The following is a 24,908-nucleotide window of genomic DNA, read 5'->3' as shown; positions in this document are numbered from 1 at the left end:
GTCCCAAGAGTGGAAGCCTTCATTTCTTTGAAAAGCCTTCTGAAGACTAGTCAGCTAAAGCTGAATGTATCTCACCTTGCAGTGAAATATTCATTATGTCTCTGCTGAGAAAGGTGATTAAATGTGCAACAGTGATCATACGTCTGGTCTATCAAAACTTGCATTAAAAAGGTCCCATATTCGTGCACAAGCACTAAAATGAAGCTTGGTGTGCTCGGGATGTGGGCGCTGCTGTTCAGTGAGGGACGCGGGGAGGGCCGGGCGCTGCCGCGAGGTTGGGGCGCTGGAGCGGGCGCTGGAGCGGGCGCTGGCAGCCTGGCCGTGTGCCCCGGGGCGGCTGCGTGCCTCGGGCACGAGGGCTCGTTCCTCTGCTTCTGCCTGGCAGGGACACGCGGTCTGGGCTGTGCTGTTCCTTGTCTCGAGCTGTGCTTGAGCTGCCCCAGGCCCGGAGTGGCGGCTGTTCAGACACACCGTGCCTGTGTCCTCCCTGTGGTGGCAGCGGCTGGCAGGCCCGCGGGAGGGAGCGTGGGTGCGGAGGTGTGCGCGGGTGGGCTTTGGCCGGTAGGTCCTCCCAGGCTCTGTCAGGTGTTGGCTGAACCACCATTTAATGGGCAAACTGAACATCTTGTTTGTAGCACTGCAGGGAGGGACTTGCTAATGCTTAGTTAGAAAACAAGAGTAATTTAAACAAACCAGCCCCAGATTAACGCCATTACTGTTATACTCTCTAAAGGGTTACACTTAATTAAAAGCTCCCTGGACTAGCTCACTTGAATAAAGATCAGGAAGGGCAACTTTCTTCTGAAGAGCGGGGATGAAACTCTATTTTCATGAATATGAAAGGCAGTTTGGAAGTGGTAGAGCCATGTGAGCCATCAGTTTGTTGTGAGTCCTCTTCTGATCAGAATTTATCTATCTTGCCTGTTTTGCACCACGTTTTAAGCAATGCTAATGCAACGAGCTGTCATGTTTTGCAGCCTGCAGGCAGGTTTTTGCAACGGTCTTCAGAGAGCAGAGCTCTTGAGGAGCCCTCAACAGCCTGGAGGAGACAGTGGCATGGGAGGTGGTTGGTTTGTTGGGAGTCCAGGTTTGGCGTCTGTAGGGAGGGCTCCGGTACGATGTTTGGAGCAGGCGTGTGGAAGGTCTGGGTCACGGTAGGGGGATGGTCATCAGTGTTTTGGATTAGTAGACTTTTCTGCATTTTGGGGACTAAATATGGTTTGAGTTTTAAGTGAAACATGTACTTTTTAAGTCATTTGGTACTAAATATCAGTGGTAGGCTTTCATATGCCTGATACCAAGAGCACTGGAATCAATGGGAAAAGCATTGTGATTTTGCTGAGCTGAGCGAAAACTTGATCTGTCTTTTAGTCTCAGTAGGTTGAGTCAAAGCTTCTGCAAGATCAGAGAATTAACACTGGTTTTGAGTCATCAGGGGGAGTATTTTACCCCCCTCTGCCAGGTTAGTTCTACTTTCTTCTTTCACGAGTCATTGTAAACATGATACTTTCCAAAATTCAGGGCTAAAAGCACACGTTAAAGTTGCACGTAGCGTGGGTTGGTGGTAGATGGTATCTGTCTTTACAAGCCTGCTAATTTAAATTGCTTTAACCCTCTTACAACTCCAAGCCTGGAATAAACCTTTCCTGCAGAACAAGAGGTGCTGTACTTGCCAGCTCCCGTGCTGTCACTGTCACAGATGAATCTGCTAGGAGTTAAAATGAGGGGTGAGCTCTTCTTTCTTCTCTCTTTTTTCTGTTTTGTTTAACTGACTAGCACGTTTAGAAGTCTCCCCGTAGCGCCTGAAACAGCTGCAGAGTAACCGTTGGCTTCCCGTGGCAGCGCCGTGAGAACGCCTGTCCCGGCAGGGCTCCTGCCTTGGCGCCAGCTCCGACACCGCGCGGCTCCTGCGGCCGGGCCGGGCGCAGCTTTGCTCTCTTTCCTGGGCCCTTCCTCTCCCGAGAAGCTCCTGCCGAAGCGTTGGGCATGGCCTGGTAATGCTGCGTTTTCCGGAGGCTGGAGAATCTGATCCAGATGATGCAAATGTTAATAGCAAAAGTAGATAGTAGGAGTGAAACTGACTGCAGAAACATTTGAGGAATTCAAGGAATTGAATGTGTTCCAGTGAAAGATTTCTTTAAAGAGGGAGAAGCTAAAAGAAACTGAGTCGCTCCTTTTCGCGTCTGGAATTCATTTGTTGTTAGAAGGCAGCTTGTAACGGTTGCTGCCTGACTCTGAACAGGTTCCGCTGGGCTCCTGCGCGTGGAGGAGAATCCCCCGTGGCCGCTCTGAACCGCGCTGGTGAACCAGCCACGTCTGCTGCGGGTGTCCCTGCCGCAGAGAGGTGCTGAAGGTGTTTGCTTTGGGTTTCGCGCGATGTTTATAGCAGGTCCCAAAACCTGAATGATTCTGTAACGGTTCCTCTGCGTGGTTCTCAGTTCTGGAGAAGTCTTGACCTCTACGTCATAGCTTTGATTTGGACACCAGCAGAGACATCGAGATACTGGAATGTTCAGAGGGGGATGGAAGCGATTTCAGTGGCAATTGGTTGTACTGCAAAGCAGAAGAAACATTTCTGAAAACCAGTCACTCAACTTTAAGCCACCGCAATTTCCTAATAAATATGGAGAATTACCTAGTCTTTGACATTTGTGTCTGTGGTCCTTACTGTGAACTTGTAACTGTGCAGAAGAGCCACTGGCCTTTAATTTCACAGCAGCCAGTGAGCAGTACTTCTTGTAGGACAGCAGGAATGTAGAGGTTGTCCATGGGTGATTTTGAAGATGCTTGATTCTGATATGGGCGTATTCAGGAAGATGTTGCTTATAAAGTGATTGGGAGGAGAAAGGGATCTGTTGCTTGGTAAGAGTACGTTTGGTATCTGCTCATCTGTGACTTGAATGCAATTTTATCTTGTTCATTTGAGCTTTCAGGAACTGTGTGCATTAGTTTTGTTGGTCAGCAGTATTAAATTTAAAATTATAGGAAGGAACTGTTTCAACAGGATGTGGGTCTGAGAAGACGCTGATGTTAAATCACCTTCTGGTATGTCTGTGAACATGCTGCCCCTGCACTGGACGAGCACGTGAGCCGCTAATGGAGGCAGCGGCAGAAACGGTGAATACGTCTCGGTGTGCCAAGGCGTGTCTGCTGCTGACCCCTTCAGAATGACTGTTGGTTTACGTGCACGGGGAGGCCTGGGAAAAGGTGACGGTCCCTCTGTCCCACCGCTCCAGAGAGGACAGTCCTTGGGCCTTGGGGTGAGCTCAGGGGTCTCACAGCCCAGCCCATGGACTGTGTGCTGCTGGTTTAGACTTGTGAGGGTTCTGGGGAGAGGCTGTATGTCCTGTGTTTTGTGCGGGTATAGTGACCTTTTTGTCCCTGAATATCTTACAAATCTTAAGTTGCTCTTGGGGATGACCGTGGAATCGATACGTAAAGACTCTGCCCGCCTCTCACTTCATTAACAGTGTGCCGGGGCAGGTTTTTCTGTTCTTCGGTATTCATGCAAATGACTGGTGGTTTATTGTGTAAGTTGTGGGACTGTTAAATGAAGATTTGATTTATAGTACATGTGTCAGTTGACTTAAATAATCCTTTTACAAAAAGAATACAGTTGGGTACCTTTATAAAATTCAGCAGCTTGGCATTCTGAGTTATTCTTGAACTGGTACATATTGCCTTTGAAGGAATGGAGCGTTTGCTCCGTTCTAAGGTGTTTTACTGAAGCGCCTCTGCTGGCGTTGCTCTCGGTGTTTGTCCCCTTGCTGCTGGTCGGTTGCTCATGTTGTGGGTGCAGGGCGAGCTCAGGCACAGAGCCCGGCTCAGGACCTAACGGGCCTGGCAGAGCTGCGTGGGCCGGGGGTCCCGGCTGTCTGTCCTGCAGCCGGATGTGTCCTGTTGATCCGTGGCACCAGAGGGGACGCAAGGGGGCAGACATGGCATCGTTCCCCTGCTTCCTTCATCACTGCAGGATGATGTTGGGAATGGCTTGAGGGTTTGGGGACATCATTAAGCAGAAATCAGTAAAAGCTATTGTTATCCTGCTATGTTGGTTTTGTCCTGTAACACCGTACAGTTGGCTTAAAGAATAGGCAGTAGGTCTCTTGCTTTGCCCAGCGTCCCCTGTGCTGTTGAAGTGGCGGTTTCTCTCCGCTGGTCCGTCCCTCCTCGCCGCGAATGGGGTGAGCTCCGTACCCGGAGCACCGTGCGTTAACTCAGTTATTCCGCGGGGCTGCCGCTTGCTGCTCGTTCATCGGAGTGCCTGGCTCTGGGCTGGAGTGCGGCACGTCCCCAGGGCTTGCCCTGCTGCACGCAGGCTCGGAGCTGGTTTGTCCCCTCTCGGGCGCACGGTTTCCTGTGCGGGTTCCGTGTGCTCTCGTGTTCCGGTTGGCTCTTTCAGCCGGACTCTGCTCTTGCACACGGTGCTGGCGGGGTCAGGCATGTGGCCAGGTGAGAGCCTTTATACGTATCTTCTATCCCTGTGTTTTCTTTTGGATTCACTAGAATTCCAGGAAATCTTTTCTTGGGTGAATTTTGGAGAAGGAGGAGGAAGAATTATGTCTTAAAAACTACAGGTATCTTTTCTATTAAAAATAATATAGTTTTCTGGTCTTTTCCCACTGTCTTTTGACATACAACCCATGTTCTTTGCATTTAATTGTTTCTTGCATGCCCTTTTCTTCCATTCTTGCACCAGTCCTCCACTCTGACTTTTTAGAAATTGTTCTGTCATCATAGCTAGATGTACCTGCTGTTCCCGGTATTGGGCAGGGGTGGCTGTGCCACTGTCCAGTTGTTCCTTTGCCTCACGTTGTTTGTTACTGTTGTCTTCCTCTTTGAAGGTGTTCCAAACCGCAGCCCCTTGAACTTGCCGCCCGTTCCGGTTTCTTGAGTTCCTCCTCCTGGCAGGACGGGCTGCGGACGCCCGAGCTCTCCCTCCTGCTGGCTCCGCTGTTGCTGCCCAGCGAGGGTGCTTTGGCAATACCTCACTCCTGTGCACAGAACCCGCTTGCTCAGGCTCCCGGTTCCCACAACACGTGGTTTTCCAGTGTTGCCCCTCCAGTCTTTCTTGCTAAACTATTCGCTTCAATACAGAATCCACTTTGGAATGAGCTTTTGAAAGCAACCTGGGATTTCTCAACTAAGGTGGGCTGTTTCTTAATAAAAATCATTCTGAAACATGTTTTTCTTTGGCCGGGCGGGAGGAGCGGGAAGCGTCTCCTGCCCAAGGTCCCTGCCGAGGACAGAGCTCTGTGACGAGCTTCGAACTGACCCAGTGATGGAGGGAAGCAAATGTGGGGGTTCCTTGGGGAGCTGACTGACTTCCGCAGTGATGTTACGGGTTCAAGGGGTTCAAACACAGCATAAATAATATAATATATTATATAAAAAGACAGGATATTTTCTGGTTTGTTGAAAATGATTTTTCTTTCCTGTTTCTGCGTTTCTATCCTGGTTTTGTCTGTAACAGGGACTCCAGTTGCAGATGAATCAGCTCTGAGCTGTTTCAGTGATAACCTCAGAGTTCATTTTATTTACAAATAACTGTGATTGGGAAGGGAATTCATTAAACTGATGCTTTTAGAGTCAACTTTTACTTGAATAAAGTTTAACTAAAATCTAATGGGCCCAAGTCTTTTCAGACTTCTGGTCTTGGTCTCAGATACTTGAACGATTTTTTGAAATTTTCATTTTATGAAGTATTTGATGAAGAAAAAGTGAAACAGTGGGAAGAAACCTTTCCACACTATAGACAGTCCAGCTGTCTGGAGCAAACCAGCACCAGCAGTACTTGCTTTATTTCTGCCCCCCCAAGTTCTCTCTGATATATATGTAGCATTCATGCTCAGTAAATGGCTCTGCAATAGAGCCATTAGGTATGAAAATAAAGAAAAGCTAAGATTGTGTGTGTTCCTTTGTAAGTACAGGACAGCAAAGGAATTCTGATTAGCCCACTGCAGTAGCTTTTCAGAGAAGAAATGGAGGAAAATGGAGCTTCTGACAGAACATGGGAGATCCGGCTTGTATGTCAGTGGAGGCTGTGATTCACAGGAAGAACGTCCAGGGGCTTTTCGTGACCTCTCGTGGAATTAATTGGAGTCAGAAGCACCTGTTGACCTGCAGTGTCCTGTGGTGCTGTGGCTCAAATCTGTGGAGATCTCTCTGGCAGAAGCTCTTAGAGTCCTTATTAATAAAAAATAACATTAACATTAAAAAGAAAAAAGACAACTAAAACGGCTATGAAGTTATGTTAGTGGCACCTCAAGTGAACAGCACGTCACGCCTGGTGCCCAGTTCTCCACTCATGCTACTGCAGAAATGTCGTTTCTTCTGTGTCAAGATCTCTTTCAAAAGTGCTTTCATTCATTATTTCTAAATTCTTCACATTTACTGTCATGACGTTATTCACATTCTAGCATCCCACTGCAGTTAGTGATTAACGCTTTCTTTATCTCTGCTGTCTTCTGGGAGGTGGGAAGGGGGTGTGTCCTGGAACAGTCCGAGCGCCCCGGTGTGCGCGGTCTCGCAGCGCTCTGAGCGCCGCTGTGCGCTGGAGCTCGGGCTGGCTTCAGGCAGCGCTGAGAAGTCGGGTGCTGTAGCTGTGTTGGAGTGCGGCGAGTCTGGCTGGGGGCCGGCTCACGGTACCTGCTCCCAGCTGTCCTCATGCTCTGCTGGCTTCTAGCCAGCGTCTGCCCTTGCCCGGGCTTGTCGCAGAGACACGAAACAGGTCATCAGAAGGGCCCTGGAACACTGTTCCCTGCTCTGGGACAGGAGAGCCAAGGCTGGTGTCCTGGTGGTATCCCCTGCCCAGCCTGGACTCACCTGGGCATCCTCGTGTTCCATGTGGAGGCCGTGGCCGCGTCTGGTGTGGGGTGGGTGCTGGGCTGGTGGGTTGGTGTCCTTGGCTGTACTGGTGGGTTGGTGTCCTTGGCTGTACTGGAGGGATTGGTGTCCTTGGCTGGGCTGGAGGGGTTGGTGTCCTTGGCTGTACTGGTGGGTTGGTGTCCTTGGCTGGGCTGGTGGGTTGGTGTCCTTGGCTGTACTGGTGGGTTGGTGTCCTTGGCTGTACTGGAGGGGTTGGTGTCCTTGGCTGTACTGGTGGGTTGGTGTCCTTGGCTGTACTGGTGAGTTGGTGTCCTTGGCTGGGCTGGTGGGTTGGTGTCCTTGGCTGTACTGGTGGGTTGGTGTCCTTGGCCTTGGGCAGAGGTGGCCGTTGGGCAGCAGCGGTTCAGCCAAGGTGACAGAGCCTTCCCGGTGGTGTGGACCCAAAGGTGCTCAAGTTTCAAACTGCTCACAGTGCTCACGTGCTGTCAGGTGAAATCCAGAGAAACCAGAGCATCTGAAGGACTAAATAGGAGAAGAAGATAAAGTCTGTGGATCAGTGTGACCTCACGTGCTGGAGCCCTGACGTCTGCTGGTGCCTCCAGTGAGTGCTGGTGCCCACAAACCCCAGAGAAAACATTCCTTCAAAAGAGCTTCTTGATTAACTCTGTGAGATTCGGTTTTAACTTCGGTTACATTTATATCCCTTCAGTTATTTGAAAGGGTTTAAAATGGCTTCCAGAGGCACTTGTGTTTAAATGACAAGTTTGTTGTTTGTGTCTTTCCTCCCGTTTGCAAGGGCTGCATCTCACACCCCGTTTCTTTTGCAGTTGTGTGGAGCGGAGGGCCTGCTGTGCGTCAGCCATGCTGAAGGGCTCGTGATGGAGGCAAGTACTGCTTTATGTGTTCACACTTAGCCAATACTGTGTCTGCTAGTTTCTCTTTACTGAACTGTGTTGTTTCCCAGCGCTACTGTGAAATAATTGCACAAATGAAGGGCTATATTGGCATGTTCTGTGATGTAATAATGTTATAACATCTGCTCAGTGTGATAGTATATGGAATTGTGAATTTTGTCCCGATGTGGTCTAATCTTGTATGAATGAGAAATGTATGTTCTTGAACTTCATGCTATAAAGTACTCAATTTCCTCCCTCAAACAGAATATAAAGGTTGTTATAAGTGAGGGGAAAAAAAAAAAAGCACAAAACTTGAATACTAATGCAGATAAATGTGCTAATGAATTCTGCTGGTTCACAGTTCTTCACATTTACAAGTAGTTTTTCCCCTGAAAGTAGATGCTAGGACAGAGAAAGCGTTTTAAGATGTTAGTGCCAGATACGCAAGCTGAAGAGCCCTTGTCGGGCTCGGGACAGACTCGTCCGTGGCGCCGGGCCGGGGGCACAGGCTCCCGGAGGAGCGACGTCCGGAGGAGCCCAGCACGGCTGCGGGGGCCCGGCTGAGGCGCCGGCACCGGCGGGGCCGGCTCGCTTTGGAAGTGGTCTCGGGGCGCCGGCGGGCCCAGCCCGCTTTGGAAGTGGTCTCAGGGCGCGTTTCAGCGGGTTAGTGGTTTCCAGCAGGTCAGGCGTGGAGCTCTAGTTAGTGCTGTAATTAGTGCTGTTCTTTAAGCTCCACACGTTGCCAGCAGCGAACCGATGGACAGTGTGCAGGACATGGAGCAAACACTGGGGAGGGCGTCCTGGGCATCCCGGGTGTGGGTCCTGGCTGCAGCAGTTCTGAGGGCATCAGCTGCCACGGAAAAGGCAGTTACGGGTCACCTCTTAGGTTTGTGTTTTGTACACCAGATAATTTTGGGACTCTTGCTTTTTAGCCAGTGAGGTTTGTTCACTGAACCGTTTGGTCTGGTCTGTGAAAAGGAAAATCTAGTTTTGCCTCCCCCCCATCCTCCAAACTCAAATTGAGTGGGGACATGCAGCTCAGCTTTCCGGAAACCTCTTACCTGAGGAAAAATCAATAGTAAGAAAGAGTGAGGTTAAAAGTCAAGGCGTAATACTAGTCATAAAGTCACTTGAAGTCATTGAAGAAAGTATTATGTATGTAAAAATAAAAGGTTGGTTGCACCTTTTTTTCATTCTGCCACACAATTTCTGCATGAATATGGGTAAATACGTTTTTCTGGGATGTGGTTTATTACTTTGCATTTAATGTGTTATTGATTAAAATGGCCAATATCTTTAGACTCAATGCTTATAACATGTTTGAAGTACTGAGATGAAATCCGGTATGACTCCAGTGTTTTGCTCTCTGTAAGTCTGGGTTTCATCTGCCTCCAGCTGATCGCAGTGACATTTGAAAAAGGAGAGTGTGAGGCAGCTCTTCTGATATTTTTGGATGCCAGTTTGGAAAGCGTTTTGGAAAATCTGTTTAACCCATTGTGTCAGGTTTCAGATGCACAGCATTGAGGGTGCTCTTGTTGTAACCTCAATGCACTATGTTTCTTCAGCTGTTTTAAGATAAAAATGAATGCTCTCAAATCCCAAACACACGCTGCATTCCAAATGAAACGTTGTGGGTTTTTTTAAAGCACGGGGTGCTTTCTGCCAAGATTGAGGTAGACCTCTGAGATCTGGTTTCTGTATTTGTAGAAGCCTGACCAAAACTTTCTCCTGCAAGAAAACAGTGATCGGCTTCTGAGCACACGATCTCACGGTGCCGGTGTGAAACCGGTTCAGACGCCGTCTCGTTCCCCTCGTTCCCGTGGCGCCGGCAGCTCCTGCCCGCCCGTTCCGTTCCCCTCGCTCCCGGCCCTGGGTGCTCGGCAGCTCCTGCCCGCCCGTTCCGTTCCGTTCCCCTCGCTCCCGGCCCTGGGTGCTCGGCAGCTCCTGCCCGCCCGTTCCGTTCCCCTCGCTCCCGGCCCTGGGTGCTCGGCAGCTCCTGCCCGCCCGTTCCGTTCCCCTCGCTCCCGGCCCTGGGTGCTCGGCAGCTCCTGCCCACCTGTTCCATTCTGTTCCCCTCGCTCCCTGCCCTGGGTGCTCGGCAGCTCCTGCCCGCCCGTTCCGTTCCGTTCCCCTCGCTCCCTGCCCTGGGTGCCCGGCAGCTCCTGCCCGCCCGTTCCGTTCCGTTCCGTTCCCCTCGCTCCCGGCCCTGGGTGCTCGGCAGCTCCTGCCCGCCCGTTCCGTTCCCCTCGGTCCCGGCCCTGGGTGCTCGGCAGCTCCTGCCCCCGGGGCAGCAAAGCTGCGAATCCCCTGCCAGAGGCCGAGCTGCACGTGTGCTGTTGCTCCCCTGCGCACGGGCTGCCTAATCTACCTTTAAAAAGGCATTTTGGTTCTCTCGGGGAACTACAGACAAGACTATGCCAATTGAAACCATGTCACTTGCCTGTTTTGCTTGAAGACAGGTTTCACATCTCGCTGCCAGTGCCATCAGCGGATGCTGGCAATAATAAGCCATTTCTTGCTGTTTGGAAATGCATAACTGATTTGGAAATGTTCTGTTTTCTTGCATATATTAAATACTGTGAAGTTAGGCATTCTACAGGAAATCAGATAGGCAGAGCAGGCATTGCATTTGAAGCACAAAATACCAGATCTTTGTCGAGGAACAAAATAAATTCTGCCAAAGAGACTAACATGCTCTTCTGAAGTTTAACCTCCTGTTCTATTAGATAGCGTTATGGGCTTGTTCTTAATAAACCAAACCCCACTGCTTTGTCCTTGCTTCTCCCCCTTTTGAACAGTTTTCCCCCGTCTCGCTTTCCTGTGCCCTCCGTGCTGGGCTCCGTCCCCAGGCGATGAACGACCTGTCTCACTCAGCTTTGGCCGCTGCACACAGCCCAGACGCAACTAATACCGCACCAGGGATGCTCGGAAAACTGATCCGTTCCGTTTGTTAATGGCATGTTTTGCGCATTGGATTCTTTAACCCACTGCTTTCTGCATGGATGTATAATAATGACTTTTTTGTTTAACATTAGATAAGCATGAGATCACCGTGGCACAGCTGCATGTGTAGTCACTCTTGAAGCAATCGCACACCTAATTGGCTGACAATCTTGGCATTTTTAAAACAAACACAAGCCTTTTAAAGACAGGGGACGTATTTATATATGAATAGTCAAATAAACCTGTTGGGTGTCGTCAATGGAGCCCCCTGGCACTGAACAGTTGTGTGATGACCCTGATCCTGGAGGCAAATCCCAAGATCAAGAGACCAAAAAACAACATGAATCAGAGCAAAAATTATCCAAAATAACCCATAATGCTTTGGAGAACATTAATGTGATTGGTCAAGGCTTGAAGCACCTTTTCCAGCACCAGCGCAGGAGGTCGTCCGTTTCTCCGCATGACGTTCAGCAGGCGCAGGCCGATCTGGAGCCTGACGTGGATCTGGAAAGCCAGAGCGTCTGCGCTGACATTGATGGTGTCTCCACCCACCCCACAGCTCTGAACCGTGTCCTCCAGCAGATCAGAGTGCCCCCCAAGATGAAGCGCGGGACCAGCCTGCACAGCAGGCGCGGCAAGGCGGACGCGCCCAAGGGCAGCCCGCAGATCGGCAGGAGGTCTGCCCAGGACGCGCAGCCCGCCCGGCCCAGGTCGTCATCCACCACAGACGCCCCCACGAGCTTGTCCGCGATGGAGATTGCCTCTTCTGTCTGTGTAGGTGGAGAGGAGGCCGCAGCAGCAGCAGTAAGTTACTCAGATTTATCTTTGGTCTTTATCATCTCCTTGTATGTTTCCTTAAGCCTTTTGAATTTTGTTTTTAACAGCAAGTTTCTTTCAGTAAACACTGATGCTACTGTGTTCAAAAGCTTCTTCAGTGGTGAAGCAAGAGCCTGAAAGATGCGTTAGTCATTTTCTCACATGGCAGGTGGCTTGTTTTCTGCGTTTGATCAGTGAAACGCGAGCTCCTTTTGAACACATGGGTGACTGGGTGGCGCCTGCAGAGCCGGAGCCGTTACCTGGTTCCTGCAGTAGAACTTTGCGTTGAGGTAGAAGGCTTTTTCCTGCTCCGCTTGCTTTATTGTGTGTTTTATAGAAGTGAGGAATTCCAGTTTGAGCCAGTGGTGCTGTGGGTCTCAGGCTGTTGGAGGCTTGGGGCACACGCTGCAGCCTGCGCCCAAACCGCGGTGCCCGGCTGAGCCCGGCGCGGGGTGGGTCCGTGTGCCGGCGCGGGGTGGGTCCGTGTGCCGGCGCGGGGTGGGTCCGTGTGCCGGCGCGGGGTGGGTCCGTGTGCCGGCGCGGGGTGGGTCCGTGTGCCGGCGCGGGGTCACCGCCGTCTCCTCCTTTGTCTGGGCTGTGGGGAAAAGCCTTCACCAGAATGACAGTCTGTCCTGTGACCTGTTCTTGCAGACCTATGCATCGCAGCTTATTGACGATACCAAGTAGTGTTTATCTTACCATCAGTTCAGTTGAAGCACTCCTTTTTTTGAAAAACTAGGTTTCTGATTTAACTTTAGCTATAACCTATATTTTCTTAAAATGTTTTACAGGTGTGCTCATTGGAGATCAAAGCCTTTGGTAAAGATAGGAAGCATTGTGAAACTGATTTCTCACTTGTATGTTCTTAAAGAGGGTCTGACCGTGGCTCTTGGCGCAAGAGAACTGATCCTGCTGGTGTTTGATACTGTGGAGACAGCGCAGTCCTGAAGCTCATGTAGTACTTGTCAGTGAAGTGTTTGGTTCACAAGGGACCATGAATTTGTGCGTCCCTTGGAAATTATTTATTGAGAGGGCACCACCCACAGTTGCCCAGATCTCAGCTGCTATGGAGAACGAGACCTCAAACAGGGTGGGGATGCTAGTCCTGATCACTGCCAAGGAAATTGTGTTGCATCTGCCTGTTACCTGCTGCTGCCTTTGTCTTTCGGCAGGTGGTCTGCAGCGGGGGGAGGGTTTGGTGGCACAATTGGACTCTTCCATTTCTGAGGCAGTTTTGGAGGTCCGGGTGCTGTACCCCGTTTCCCTGGCGGGAGCTGGTGGCAGCCCGGCCCCACGCAGGGGCACAGGAGCTGAACAGTTACTCAGGAGCTCAGTGCGACCTTACACCTTCATTCCCCAAACAGAGCCAGAAAGAGCAGGACTGCTGCAGTATTGCTGTGAAATCTGCCGTAGTCTTGGGGTCTGTATCAGTCACACTGCCAGGAAGCTTAAGAAGTTAATCCCAAAATGTTGTATCATTAACGCAAGAGGGCTTTTTGCTTGTTTGGTTTGTATTTTTTTTCCCCTCCCCATGTTTTATGTGTGGATGCTGCAAAGTTTTGGAGACAAGGGTCTTTATTTCATTTTTGTTCTGCAAAGCCCCTCAAGCAAGGTCGGGCCCTGTGAGGCGCTGGGCTCCCCGGGCCGGGCGCTGGGCTCCCCGGGCTGGGCGCTGGGCTCCCCGGGCCGGGCGCTGGGCTCCCCGGGCCGGGCGCTGGGCTCCCCAGGCCGGGCGCTGGGCTCCCTGGGCCGGGCCGAGGTGGTCGGTGCCGCGGCTGCTGCGTGCCCAGGCGATGGAGACACCTGCGTACTGCGGTGATCCCACGTAGAGTTTGCTGCGCAAACACAAACTTCGTGAAACCTCAGCTGTATCTTTACAGCAGCAGTTCATGTGAAGAACGGGGTGAAGTCTGGGGCAGCTTTCAGAGTTTGCCGAGGCGGGTCAGTCCCTTTCAGGTAAATGTGGAGAACTGTGGTGCTGTTTTAAGTTCGCCTGTAAACAGGCTGGTGGTGTAAGCGTTACCTTCTGTTTGTGTGGTTGTCCAAAACAAAGAGCAGCGGCTGCGCCTCATTCCGGTGGTGCTGAGGGGCTCTGCTCCCGGGGAATTGAGGACATTGAGTACTTTGTGGCGTAACGGAGTAAATTCTTGATAATCCCCTGCACACACAATATTTTTAGTTCACCGTATTGTTCTGTTCCCTGTCCTCTCAGTTTGTTGTTGAAATAGAAGGGAAAAACATTATCCCAGAACCACAGATTGGATTTGTTCTAACACCTCATTTACATACATTTGCATGTGTAATATCCTACTGCATGTTGTCAGGCTTTCTATAGAAACTGAGAAATGAGATTGTCATAGCATGGAAAATAATGTAATAATTAAGGTCTTACTGAGATACTTCACTTGGTCTTGTATTTCAAGCAGTCTAAATTGAAATCTTTTTATAAAGCTGTTCCTGTAGAGGCACCCACCGAGCCGGGAGATCGGCTCGCGGTGCTTTGGCGATGGCTGAGCCCGCGCGGGTCTCGATTTACTGTCCTTTCAGAGCTTTTTTTGGTGAGGTGGTGAGTTACCTGCAAACAGAACAATGTTCAGGATCCAGGGATACAAAAGTAGTGGGAGTTTGGTGCAAAATAGTGTCGGCATGAGGTTCAGTGAGTGCCATGAGGGCAGCGGCAGCGCCCGGGCGTGCTCTGCGGCCAGGCCGGGGCTGCGCCGAGGGACACCGGGGCTGCGCCGAGGGACACCGGGGCTGCGCCGAGGGACACCGGGGCTGCGCCGAGGGACACCGGGGCTGCGCCGAGGGACACCGGCCAGGCCGGGGCTGCGCCGAGGGACACCGGGGCTGCGCCGAGGGACACCGGCCAGGCCGGGGCTGCGCCGAGGGACACCGGGGCTGCGCCGAGGGACACCGGGGCTGCGCCGAGGGACACCGGCCAGGCCGGGGCTGCGCCGAGGGACACCGGGGCTGCGCCGAGGGACACCGGGGCTGCGCCGAGGGACACCGGCCAGGCCTGGGGCTGTGCTGAGGGTCACCTCAGCTGGTGTGGCTTCGGGAAGGGTGGGGATTTCTGGGGGACTCCTGCTGCTCCCCTGCTGGCAGGAAAACGGGTGCAGTGAAGAATGAAGGCAAGTGTCACCCTCATGTCTCACTGTAATATTAGTCGGAGGAAAACCACTTCAGGCACTTTCAGGCAGTAACTACCTGTGGTCCTGAGTGGAGTAATGAAGCCTTTTGACATTCTTGGGGTTTTATGGAAAAAATACAAAATCTTATTGAAATAGACATGATTACAAATGTGCAAGGCCTTGTGTTTGGGGTGTGGGTTTTTTTACTGGCCGGATGTCAGCTGGACTTGCGCGGCGCGTCCCTCTGGGTTTCTGCGCAGTGAGCTGTTGAGGATCTGCTGGCAGCCCTTGGCTGACACCTTCTGGTGTCACCAGGAAGACAGACCAGCCTGAATGAATGTGAATGGTATCAAACTGTTCTGCGGATTTGCGGCTGTTGCCTGCATGTCCCAGCGTTCCAGGCTGGCACTTGCTGCGGGGTTCCAGGAGCGATGGGGAAGGGTTCGCTGTTGTGCAGCTTTCCCAGGGACCCCTCGCTTCCCCTCTGCGTCCTGGCGGGACTTGTGTGCCCTCAGCTTCTCTAACACTCAGCCCGTTTGCAGTGTTGAGCATCAATTTTCATAAGTATTTTAAATCTCTTTGGATTCTGGTTAACAGCTTAAATCTCTGCTCTGTCACTCTGCCTTTTGAAAAATGACGACGTATGCTTCTGCAATGACAGTTTCCAGTCTTTAGTTTGCAGGTTCCTCAGTATTTTCTGGTGATGACGTTGACTCCATGACTATCAAAAAGCTACTAACAGTAAGCTTACTTTTCTTAGTTACTTCTAATGGCTCTTTTCAAGCAGTCACACTGGTCTGCACTCTTCATGTTAATGTAGCTGAGGTGGCACATTCAGCTGCGCCACCCTTCCAGGATTGTAACAGAGCTGTGGGACGAACAGCTTCTCTCCAGATACAGTCTTCTAAAGCAGAAACTTATTTGTCAGAACCACTTTGCACAAATTCTTTTGTCCTAAATACCATAAAACACACCTGGGACAACCACATGTGAAAAGACAGAAGATGGAATTTTTAACATTAAAACTATGTGGAAGGTCTACTGTGGCTATAAACAGTATGACTTGGATGTATAAAATTACTTGGGCTTTAACCCATTCCCCAAACGAACAGGGGATCTTCCTAACATCATTCTGCAGTGTTTGTACTCCCATTCCACTTAGGTAGGTGTTAGATGTTTTTGAGACTTTTTCATGACTCATCCTGTGTAAAACATTTTGTAGCTTTGGCCACAAAGACTGGTTTTATATTGGAAATAAGATTAGTTATATAAATAGATGAGGTTAGTCACAAGCCCTTCTGGAAATACTAGGTATGATTTTACTAGTAGTGCCTGCAGCTGAGCCCTGTTCAAACAGCACAGATCCGGAGCCGCTGCGCCCGGGCAGTGACCCGCGTCCCCAGCGAGGGCTGCGGGACCGGGGCGGCTGGTGCGCAGGGACGTTCTCGATAACAGCCGTTCATTCTCCTTCATAAACCCGGTGCTGCAGGCAGCTGGAGCAACAGAGGCGGGTGGACAGCGCTGTGCTGCGTGTGAGCGCGCCGCGGCAGCCAGCGCGGTCCAGCGGAGCAGCACAGCCCCGTGTTCGTGCTTTGTACAGGGATAGGGTTGCTATCTTTGCACCGTGCAACAAGATAAGATACTGGCATGTACTGTAATGGATTAATTGCAGATGGAGATATGCCAGGGGCAGGCTGAGGATTGTTTCACAGGCTCGGAGATTAACCTTCAGGAGTTGAATTGCTCTGCGAGGCCATGCTGTACCAGGCACCGCTCTTCCCCGGCTGGTGACAGTGACCTTTGTGAAGCACAGAGTGGCATTAGGCTCAAAGTCTGGTTTATGGGCAGAGGATGCACGTTATACATGAGAGCCAAGGGCTGGACCAGGGGAGGACGGTGTCAGTAACTTTGTTTATGACCTCGGTTATTTCTGTGTCGCTGTTTGGGATTTTCTTGGGGGGATGGCACCTTTTACAGGAGCGTTTTGGTGGAGGGTGTTGGAAGTGGCAGTCGGTGGCGGGAGGAGACACGGGTGCCGTGTGGGACCCGCGTCCCCCCAGCCCGGTGGCCCTGCCGAGCGTCCTCGTGGCGGCCGCGCTCCCAGCAGCACCGGCAGCTGGGCGCAGAGCGGGGCTGTTCCCGCACAGCCGATCCACGCGCTCCCAGCAGCACCGGCAGCTGGGCGCAGAGCGGGGCTGTTCCCGCACAGCCGATCCACGCGCTCCCAGCAGCACCGGCAGCTGGGCGCAGAGCGGGGCTGTTCCCGCACGGCCCGATCCACGCGCTCCCAGCAGCACCAGCAGCTGGGCGCAGAGCGGGGCTGTTCCCGCACAGCCGATCCACGCGCTCCCAGCAGCACCGGCAGCTGGGCGCAGAGCGGGGCTGTTCCCGCACAGCCGATCCACGCGCTCCCAGCAGCACCGGCAGCTGGGCGCAGAGCGGGGCTGTTCCCGCACGGCCCGATCCACGCGCTCCCAGCAGCACCGGCAGCTGGGCGCAGAGCGGGGCTGTTCCCGCACGGCCCGATCCACGCGCTCCCAGCAGCACCAGCAGCTGGGCGCAGAGCGGGGCTGTTCCCGCATGGCCTGATCACGCCAGCGGTGTGACCGAGGGCTGGCGGGCAGCGCTGCTCGCGCCATCCCCTCGCCCGTGGAACGCGCTGTTACTGGTGACGGGCTCGCTGTGCTGAGCCGTCGGTGACTCGTGCCGGCAGCGCCGAGGGGATCTCCGTTCCGCCGCCCCGCGGGCCGCGCGGCTGCTCAGACGCTGCTCTGGCTGCGCTCGCCAGCAGAGCCGAGCTGCTGCAAGCGCTGGCACCGTGTGAGCTCGGGGAGAGCGCATCTCTTGCACAAGCTGCAGTTGCATCATCTTTCTTTAACACAGACGTGCTGCTACAAAAAATTGACTATTTCGGTGTTAAACTAAGCAGATGATTATAACAGCCCTGTGCAGATCATAGCAATCAGCTGGGAAATGCTGCATGCGAGGCCTCTGCTACAGAGGCGCAGGAGAATGCTGCTCTCATCAGTTTTGCTAATCTGCGCGTTCCATCTCGGTGTGCGGTGGAATTTCAGCCGGCTGGCTCCTCTCCTGATCGGTGTCTGTCTGCCCGCACTCGGAGCCACGGTGGGGAGCAGACGTGGGTGTCACAGGGAGCTGCGCCCTGCTGCCCCGGGGGCTCCTGGGGGCTCGGGCGTCCAGCCCTGAGGAGGGAGGGTGGTCACCCAGCGCCGGCCGTGCCCGGGTCAGACAGCGAGGAAGCAGGACGGCGCGGGTGCCGCGGATACCCGGCGGGACGGAGCGGCTCTCCCCGCCCGCCCTTGCTCAGCGCCGCGTTCGACCGGCCGCGCGCAGTGCTGACTGTTCCGCTGTGTTCCCTTCACGAGCTGTCCCACTGGTCACCGGGCTCCCAAAGGACACACACAAATCCTGAGTGTATCTTTGAACACACAAAAAAGAGCGGGAGACAAGGGCGAGATTGTTTTTGGTGCAGATTTCCTGCAGGAGGAACAGAAGGTGTGCACAGGCTGCTGAATACAGTCAGAGTGCAGAACGAGCAGCGCTGACCCAGTTCGGAAGGAGGACGGTGCAGCTGCTGGATGCAGAATCCCCGAGCAGCTGGTGCGTGCTCCGCCAGCACCGGGAGGTTCGTCTAGCGTCTCATTCCCATCGGTGTCCCCTTGGCCCCACGTGGTCAATATAAAACTGAGGCCCGGTAACTGGGTAATGTACTTTCCCCGCATGTCTGGGGAAAGTGAGCGTTTTGAAAAGGAGTCCAGGTCCTGGCAGGGAATGCTTTGTCTCTGTGGAACTCATTTCTGCATTTTGAAACCTGAGTTACCGCTGACACGGCAGAATGCTGCCAAATAATGCTCTTGTATCACAGCTGGGGTTTTCAGTGCTGAACTAAGCATCTATAGATGTTCCTTTTGGATGGCGGATATAAAATAAACACCTCTGTTGGATCTTTTTGCAACTTTCCCATCCCAATTCTATTTAGAGAGCTGCACTGACCCTTCTCACAACCTTTCATGGCCCAGCCACAAATGTCTCCCGTATCTCTAGCCTCCGAGTAATTTCATGACTTTAAAAATAGGCTAAAACCATTTTTCCTTAACAAGGCAAATATTCTGGCCTAAGTCACCTTCATTGTTCTACAAGGCTGTGCAAACGTGCGTGGCAGAGAAGTGGACTTTGCAGCGCATGCCAGGGTGACTGTGCATGGAGGCGGTGCTGGCCGCTGGTGACACCACGGCCACCGCGGGGTCGGGGCCCTTCGTTAGCGGTGGCTGGAACGCGCCGTGGCGCCTTTTGGCCGTTTGCCCCAGGGCTTGCTCCCCGCTGGCAGCGAGGCCCGAGGGGAGCGCTGGGGCGCAGGGCTGGGTGATCCAGCCGGGGCGTGGTGCGGAGTCAGAGCTCCGCTGCAGCTGTTTCTGGATCCAGGAGATTTGCTCACAGATTCGAGTGGCTCTGTTTTCCTAGGTAGGCAGGTCCGTGTACTGAAGGGATTGGTGCTACAGCCATTCAAACGTAATGCAAAAAGGAGCCCTCCCTTTTGCATTCGTGTTGCAATTGTGTCTGTTCGAGTTGTATTGTGAAGATTGTACAGGATGTGTAAGTTTTCAGAATGAACACTGAGCACGCAGACAAACATTCAAGTACATGAGGCCTCAGTCATTTAGTAGTGCATGGATAAATTAGCAGAAAGGAAACAAAAACATGTAATTTTGGAGGTTCAGCATCAAACCAGGACATTTCCTGACTCGAGCAGCTGCTCTGAGGCAGCTGGAACCTGCTTTGCGGTGTAGGGTACGTGTTCAGTGTTGAGCGTGACACGGTGAAGTCCAGGGCCCCTCGGCAGCGCAGGTGCCCGGGGAGCTCGGTACGTGCGCTGCTCAGGTGCTGTGTTCTGTTCCGCTCGGGGGAGCAGTCTCCGGTGTTCTTGCGGGCGTGCAGGGCCTGCTGCTTTCTGGGTGGGAATCTGGTGCGTTCCTGTCGTTTCCCGCTCTGTGCCCAGAAGACGCGCAGTGCTCTCGGGGGGGTCCCGCAGGGCGCGGTGGCTGCAGCGTCCCACGCTGAGCCGCCGCCAGGGCTGAGCGCTGCGCGGCACGTCTGACACCCGGCGGTGTGTGCGCGTCGCATGTCGCCTCTGCTTGGACTCAGTCTGCAGCACCCATGCAGTCATACATTCTTTTATTTTATTTTTTTTTTGCAATATCAAATCTTTTTAAGTTTCCTGCTGCTTTAAAGTTTCAGGATGTGTCCAATGTGTAAAAGGAAGCACAGTAACTCACTGCCTAATGCATTGGTTTTGTTTGCCTTTTTAAGGCTGAAAGTACCCGCCCGTTTGTCGCAGCAGCTTCCCTGCGGCTGGTGCGAGCGCCGGGGTTGGCGCTGGGCGAGGCGCGGTGGGCGGCGGGACGGAGCCGCGGCAGCGCCGCGTCGGGGGGCTCTGCGGGTGCTCCCGCCGGCCCAGCCGCCTCTCACCCGTCCCGCGTTCGTTCTGGTTGTGCGATGACAGCCTATGGAAGGTTTAAGTTTTACTGGTAAATCGGGTCGTGCAGTTGGCACTGGGTAGCTGCTGCTGTTGTACACGGTTGGAGCAGATGAGCAGAATGCTGTTTGAACAGGAAGCTTTTGTTTAATTGGACTTGCAATATGAAATCTCTCGTGGCAGGTGGTTAGCTTAATCTCTGCCATCCGCCACCGTCATCCACGCTGTGACATGTCGTCTTTGCACGTCCCAAGTCAACACAGATACAAGGAGGAGTAGTTCATGTGGTTTTAAAACTGTGATGCATAAAAAGGAATGTAGAAGCAATCAAGTAGAGGAAGAGTTTTGATATTCATATGAACGAATTACTGCGTTTTCCATAGTGAAAAATATTTGTCTACATGCTATGGGCAAAGCATGCCTGTAACTTTGACATTAATTTCTGAACAGCATTTCAAATTAACCGAGCTGTGGTTTCTTTTCATTTTGAGTAATTGCTTTTGAAAAACTGGAACTGAAGTATTTATCCATCCTGTTAAAGTGTCGGTCTAGCACTGAAACAACTCCAGAGCGTCTGGCCGATATTGCAGGCGCTGGGCAGAAGGCGGGCACGGTGCATCTCGCATGCTCTGCAGAGCCTGGCTCCCGTCAGCGGCCCAGCTCGGGCAGCGCGGCTGGGGCGTTTGTCGTTAAGGACTGTCAAACGACACAAACCCCAAAGCCTGGGGGGAAGCGCGCGTGGGTACCCTGCACGCTGCAGCAGGCGGGCAGCGGCAGAGCGGCGGCACTGGGCGGCGGCACTGGAAATGGAGCAGCGGCGGCACTGGAAATGGAGCAGTGGCAGACTGCTGGCACTGGATGGTGGCACTGGAAATGGAGCAGCGGTGGCACTGGAAATGGAGCAGCGGCACTGGATGGTGGCACTGGAAATGGAGCAGCGGCAGACTGGTGGCACTGGAAATGGAGCAGCTGCAGAGCGGTGGCACTGGAAATGGAGCAGCTGCAGAGCGGTGGCACTGGAAATGGAGCAGCTGCAGAGCGGTGGCACTGGAAATGGAGCAGCGGCAGCACTGGAAATGGAGCAGCGGCAGAGCGATGGCACTGGAAAGGAGCAGCGGCAGAGCGATGGCACTGGAAAGGAGCAGCGGCAGAGCGGTGGCACTGGGAACACAGTCTCTGCGGGGTACGGCGCACGGGCTGTATCGGGCAGGGTGGGGAACTGCACTTTGTGCAGAGGCACCAGTGGTGTGAGCGAGAAGAACTGGCTGGGAGAGCGTGATAGTGCCGCTTGGAAATGTCTTTCTCCCTGCGGTGTCCAGGACCGCGCCTGCGCTCCCCGCTCGGCAGCGCCAGCCCGGCTCTTCACACCTCGTTGTCTTCCAGGCCAGCAGGACCGGGCTGGCCGGGTGCTCACCAGACGTGAATCGCCTGAGCATGAAACTCCAACTTGCTGTTGAACCTTGTGTGTAAAGATAAACAGGGAGTGAGAGACACACAGATCATCTGCCTCCAGAACAAATACACCTGCAAGTCAGCCATGAAAGTGACATTTTGCTGGAGTTGAAAGAGCTGGCGTTCGCCAGGTTTCCTGTTTGCTGAACTCAGGACAATGCTTTGAACCAGCCTCCTCGCTTTGCTCAAACAGAAGTGTAGATAATCTCCATCGGTTTTCAGGTGTCTTACTCTGGATTGCACGTGCCTTAGATCTGGATTTAGGTACGATGGCTTGTATACCTTTTAAAAAGGTGCTTGTTCCGCCCCCCCGGGTCCTGCTGTGCCCGCAGAGGGACTGGGGCCGGCATGCGGAGCCGAGGGGCACCCAGCCCCGGTGCTTGTTCCGCCCCCCCGGGTCCTGCTGTACCCGCAGAGGGGCCGGGGGCCGGCGCAGCCCCCACGGCCCCCGCTCCGCATGTCCCGGGAGCGGCGGGGCCGGCTGGGGCGGGCGGCGCGGAGCCCCGCGGCTGCCGGGGAGCGGCCCCCGCCCCGGCGCCCCCCGGCGCTCCCCGGCGCTCCCCGGCGCTCCCCTGCGCCCCCCGGCGCCCCCTGGCGCCCCCCGGCGCTCCCCGGCGCTCCCCGGCGCTCCCCGGCGCCCCCCGGCGCCCCCCGGCGCTCCCCGGCGCTCCCCGGCGCTCCCCGCTCCGCCGGGCGGGCCCGGCTGTGCCGCGGCGCGGGCAGCGCTCCCGTTCCCCGGGCCGGGCGGGGCTGGGTGCCGGTGCCCGCCCCCCGCCGCGGCCCAGCCCGGCCCTCCCCTTCCCTCCCGCCCCGCCCCGGGCGGCCCGGCCCGGCCGAGTGTCGGGTTCCAGCGCGGGAGGGCCGGGCTGCGGTCCCTGCCCGCAGCGCCAGCCCCGCGGGGCCGCGCACCATGGTCCAGCGCTTCAGCCTCCGCCGGCAGCTCTCCAAGGTGGGTCCGGGCCGGGCTGCGCGGGGGGCGGCTCCGTCTTTTGTTCTTGCCGAGGAGACACAAAGGGTTCTGCTCGCTGCCGGGTTTCGGCGCTCGGCGCTGGCAGGTACGGGTTTTGTTCCGCTCACCCTGCAATTGTGCAGGTTTGTGGGGAGGTTGCGGTTTCCTGACCCCGTTTAGTCTCAGGACTGAAAGAAGGGGGTTGTGTGAAAAGGGGAACATAACAGGCAGCTCTGCCGATACACGGGTGTTCGGGGTGGCTGGCTGGGATGGTTATTAAACGTGTGCTTTATCCCGGCTGGAATGTCTTTAGGAGTCAGGAGCATGAATTGTCCCAGCGACACACCTGCACAAGCCGGAGGAGAGCTTGTCCTCCCGGCTTTGAAGTGCTCTGCAGCGCTTGCTGCTAATGCAGCACTTCAGAACAAAGGAGTGCTGTGAACAGGTTTTGCCGTTTAATAATTACAAGTGTTCTCATTTATTTCAGGAAGTTGCTTTAGAGGAGAGAATGGTTAATTGATGTAGCCTTGCAGTTCTGTCACTGAACCAATCCAATGCGTGCGGTTCGACAGGCATTGGGAGGAAATGAGCCGGTGAAGAGAGCCGGCGCGCGGTGCCGCGCAGGTGAGGCCCCGGTGCCGCTCCCGCCGGGCACCGGCTGGCCGCGGGAGCTGTGGTGTTAGCCGGACGCTCAATGACAACCTGAATTTTCACCTTTAAGCTCCTGTCCCCTGCCCTGTCGGTGTGTTTGTAAAGGGTTTAAAATGCATTCATCAGAATCTAAAAATGCTGTTACCAGCATTTAAAATAGGTCAGAATTCACATCCTGTAGACTGTCCTGGGAAAAGCTATGGCTTTGCAATAAGCTGGTATCTTTCTTATTTATTTGTGATGGTTTGGGTATCTCCCCATCTTAAAGAAACGGATGTGGCCATTTTTGGGGAGTGTGAAAAAGTGAAGCTGGGGTCTGTTAGCAGTTGCCTTGTTCTGTGTCGGGAGCAGAAGATGCCACAGGCTCTCCAGAGTTTCCTCTTCCCCTCGACAGAGACTTGATCTAGTTGGTGATGAACTCCCTGTCGGAGCTGCGTTCGTACGGGGCAGCTGGGTGGCTGGAAATGGGCTCCTTTGGGTAGCTCCATCGGAATTCTCGTTTATCAAGGCAGGCCTGGCGATCGGGAAAAACGTTTACACTGATATTGTACTATGGGAGAACTGTTTCCCATTTGTTTTTCTGGCTGTTTCTCTATTTTTGTGTTGTCTGACACAATTGTGTCTTGTGCTGAATTAGCTCTGTTTGTGTCAAGCCTGCTTTCAACAATTGTCTAACCCTGACAGCTTTTTGACTTTTTTATTTTAACTGTAAGAGGTGCCCAACTTGTACAGTATGATGAACTGCAGGAAGAAATGAGAGCCTGGTCTGTATTTACCAAAACAGCAAGCGCAGCTGCGCGAAGGAGCAGTGAAAGCAGGTTGTGCGTACGTGGGTTTGGGTGCGGGATGGGCACTTCAGCCCCGGCTCTGCAGCCCGGGCTGGGGGTCCCTGTGACCGTGCAGCAAGCGTGTCACAGAGCAGCCTGTGCTCTGCTCCAGGGACACTGTAGAACAGACGTACCACTTATCGGCCAAAATGTAGTTACTGCCAGGCTATATAAAATAAAGCAGCACTTTATTAATATTTCTGGTGCAAAAATCGTGATTCGTGGTTGCTGACCTATGCAAATGTCTGTAGGACCTGGAGCACCAGCTCCCGGAGGTCCCCAGTTCTTGGGTGAAACAGGACGTCGTAAATGGCAGCCGCAAGGTCACAGTTCCAATTTCTGACCATATTTCATGGTGGAGGCTCCAGGTAGGATGTGACTGTGCAGATTTGAGAGCTACGAGCTGAAAAGCGCTGCCAGCAGCGCGTGTCAAACCAGGAGAAGGCAGGATGGGGACAGGACGGGGCACAATGGGGCAGGACGGGGCAGGACGGGGACAGGACGGACAGGACGGGGCAGGACGGGGCACAATGGGGCAGGACGGGGCAGGACGGGGACAGGACGGGGCAGGACGGGGCACAATGGGGCAGGACGGGGCAGGACGGGGGCAGGACGGGGCACAATGGGGCAGGACGGGGACAGGACGGACAGGACGGGGCAGGATGGGACAGGACGGGGACAGGACAGGACGGGGCAGGACAGAACAGGACGGGGCTGGACAGGACAGGACGGGGCAGGACAGAACAGGACGGGGCTGGACAGGACAGGACGGGGCTGGACAGGACAGGACGGGGCAGGACGGGACAGGACGGGCAGGACGGGACAGGACGGGCAGGACGGGGCAGGACGGGGCAGGACGGGGCAGGACGGGACAGGACGGGGCTGGACGGGGCAGGACGGGCAGGACGGGCAGGACAGGAC

General features: G+C 54.0%; 1 protein-coding gene across 7 annotated transcripts in view; it reads left to right on the top strand.

Moving 5' to 3' along the window:
- Positions 1-24,908, top strand: part of TMCC1 (transmembrane and coiled-coil domain family 1) — a 74,365-nt gene that overhangs the window by 5,790 nt on the left and 43,667 nt on the right. For 4 of the 7 annotated variants that reach the window (XM_082060497.1, XM_082060496.1, XM_082060494.1 and 1 more), the window contains exons 3-4: positions 7,656-7,712; positions 10,760-11,471. In XM_082060497.1, the coding sequence (XP_081916623.1) occupies positions 10,926-11,471 (546 nt within the window). In that variant the 5' untranslated portion in view covers positions 7,656-7,712; positions 10,760-10,925. Of the gene's footprint in view, positions 1-7,655; positions 7,713-10,759; positions 11,472-22,372; positions 22,510-24,908 lie in introns of those variants that run through there. The other 3 variants (XM_082060500.1, XM_082060495.1, XM_082060503.1) reach the window with 3 other exon arrangements.

Source organism: Streptopelia decaocto, assembly GCF_964273445.1.
Source record: "Streptopelia decaocto genome assembly, chromosome: 8".
Lineage (NCBI taxonomy): Eukaryota > Metazoa > Chordata > Aves > Columbiformes > Columbidae > Streptopelia > Streptopelia decaocto.
Note: the sequence above shows the minus strand (reverse complement) of the source record. Positions and strands in the feature narration are given on the sequence as shown.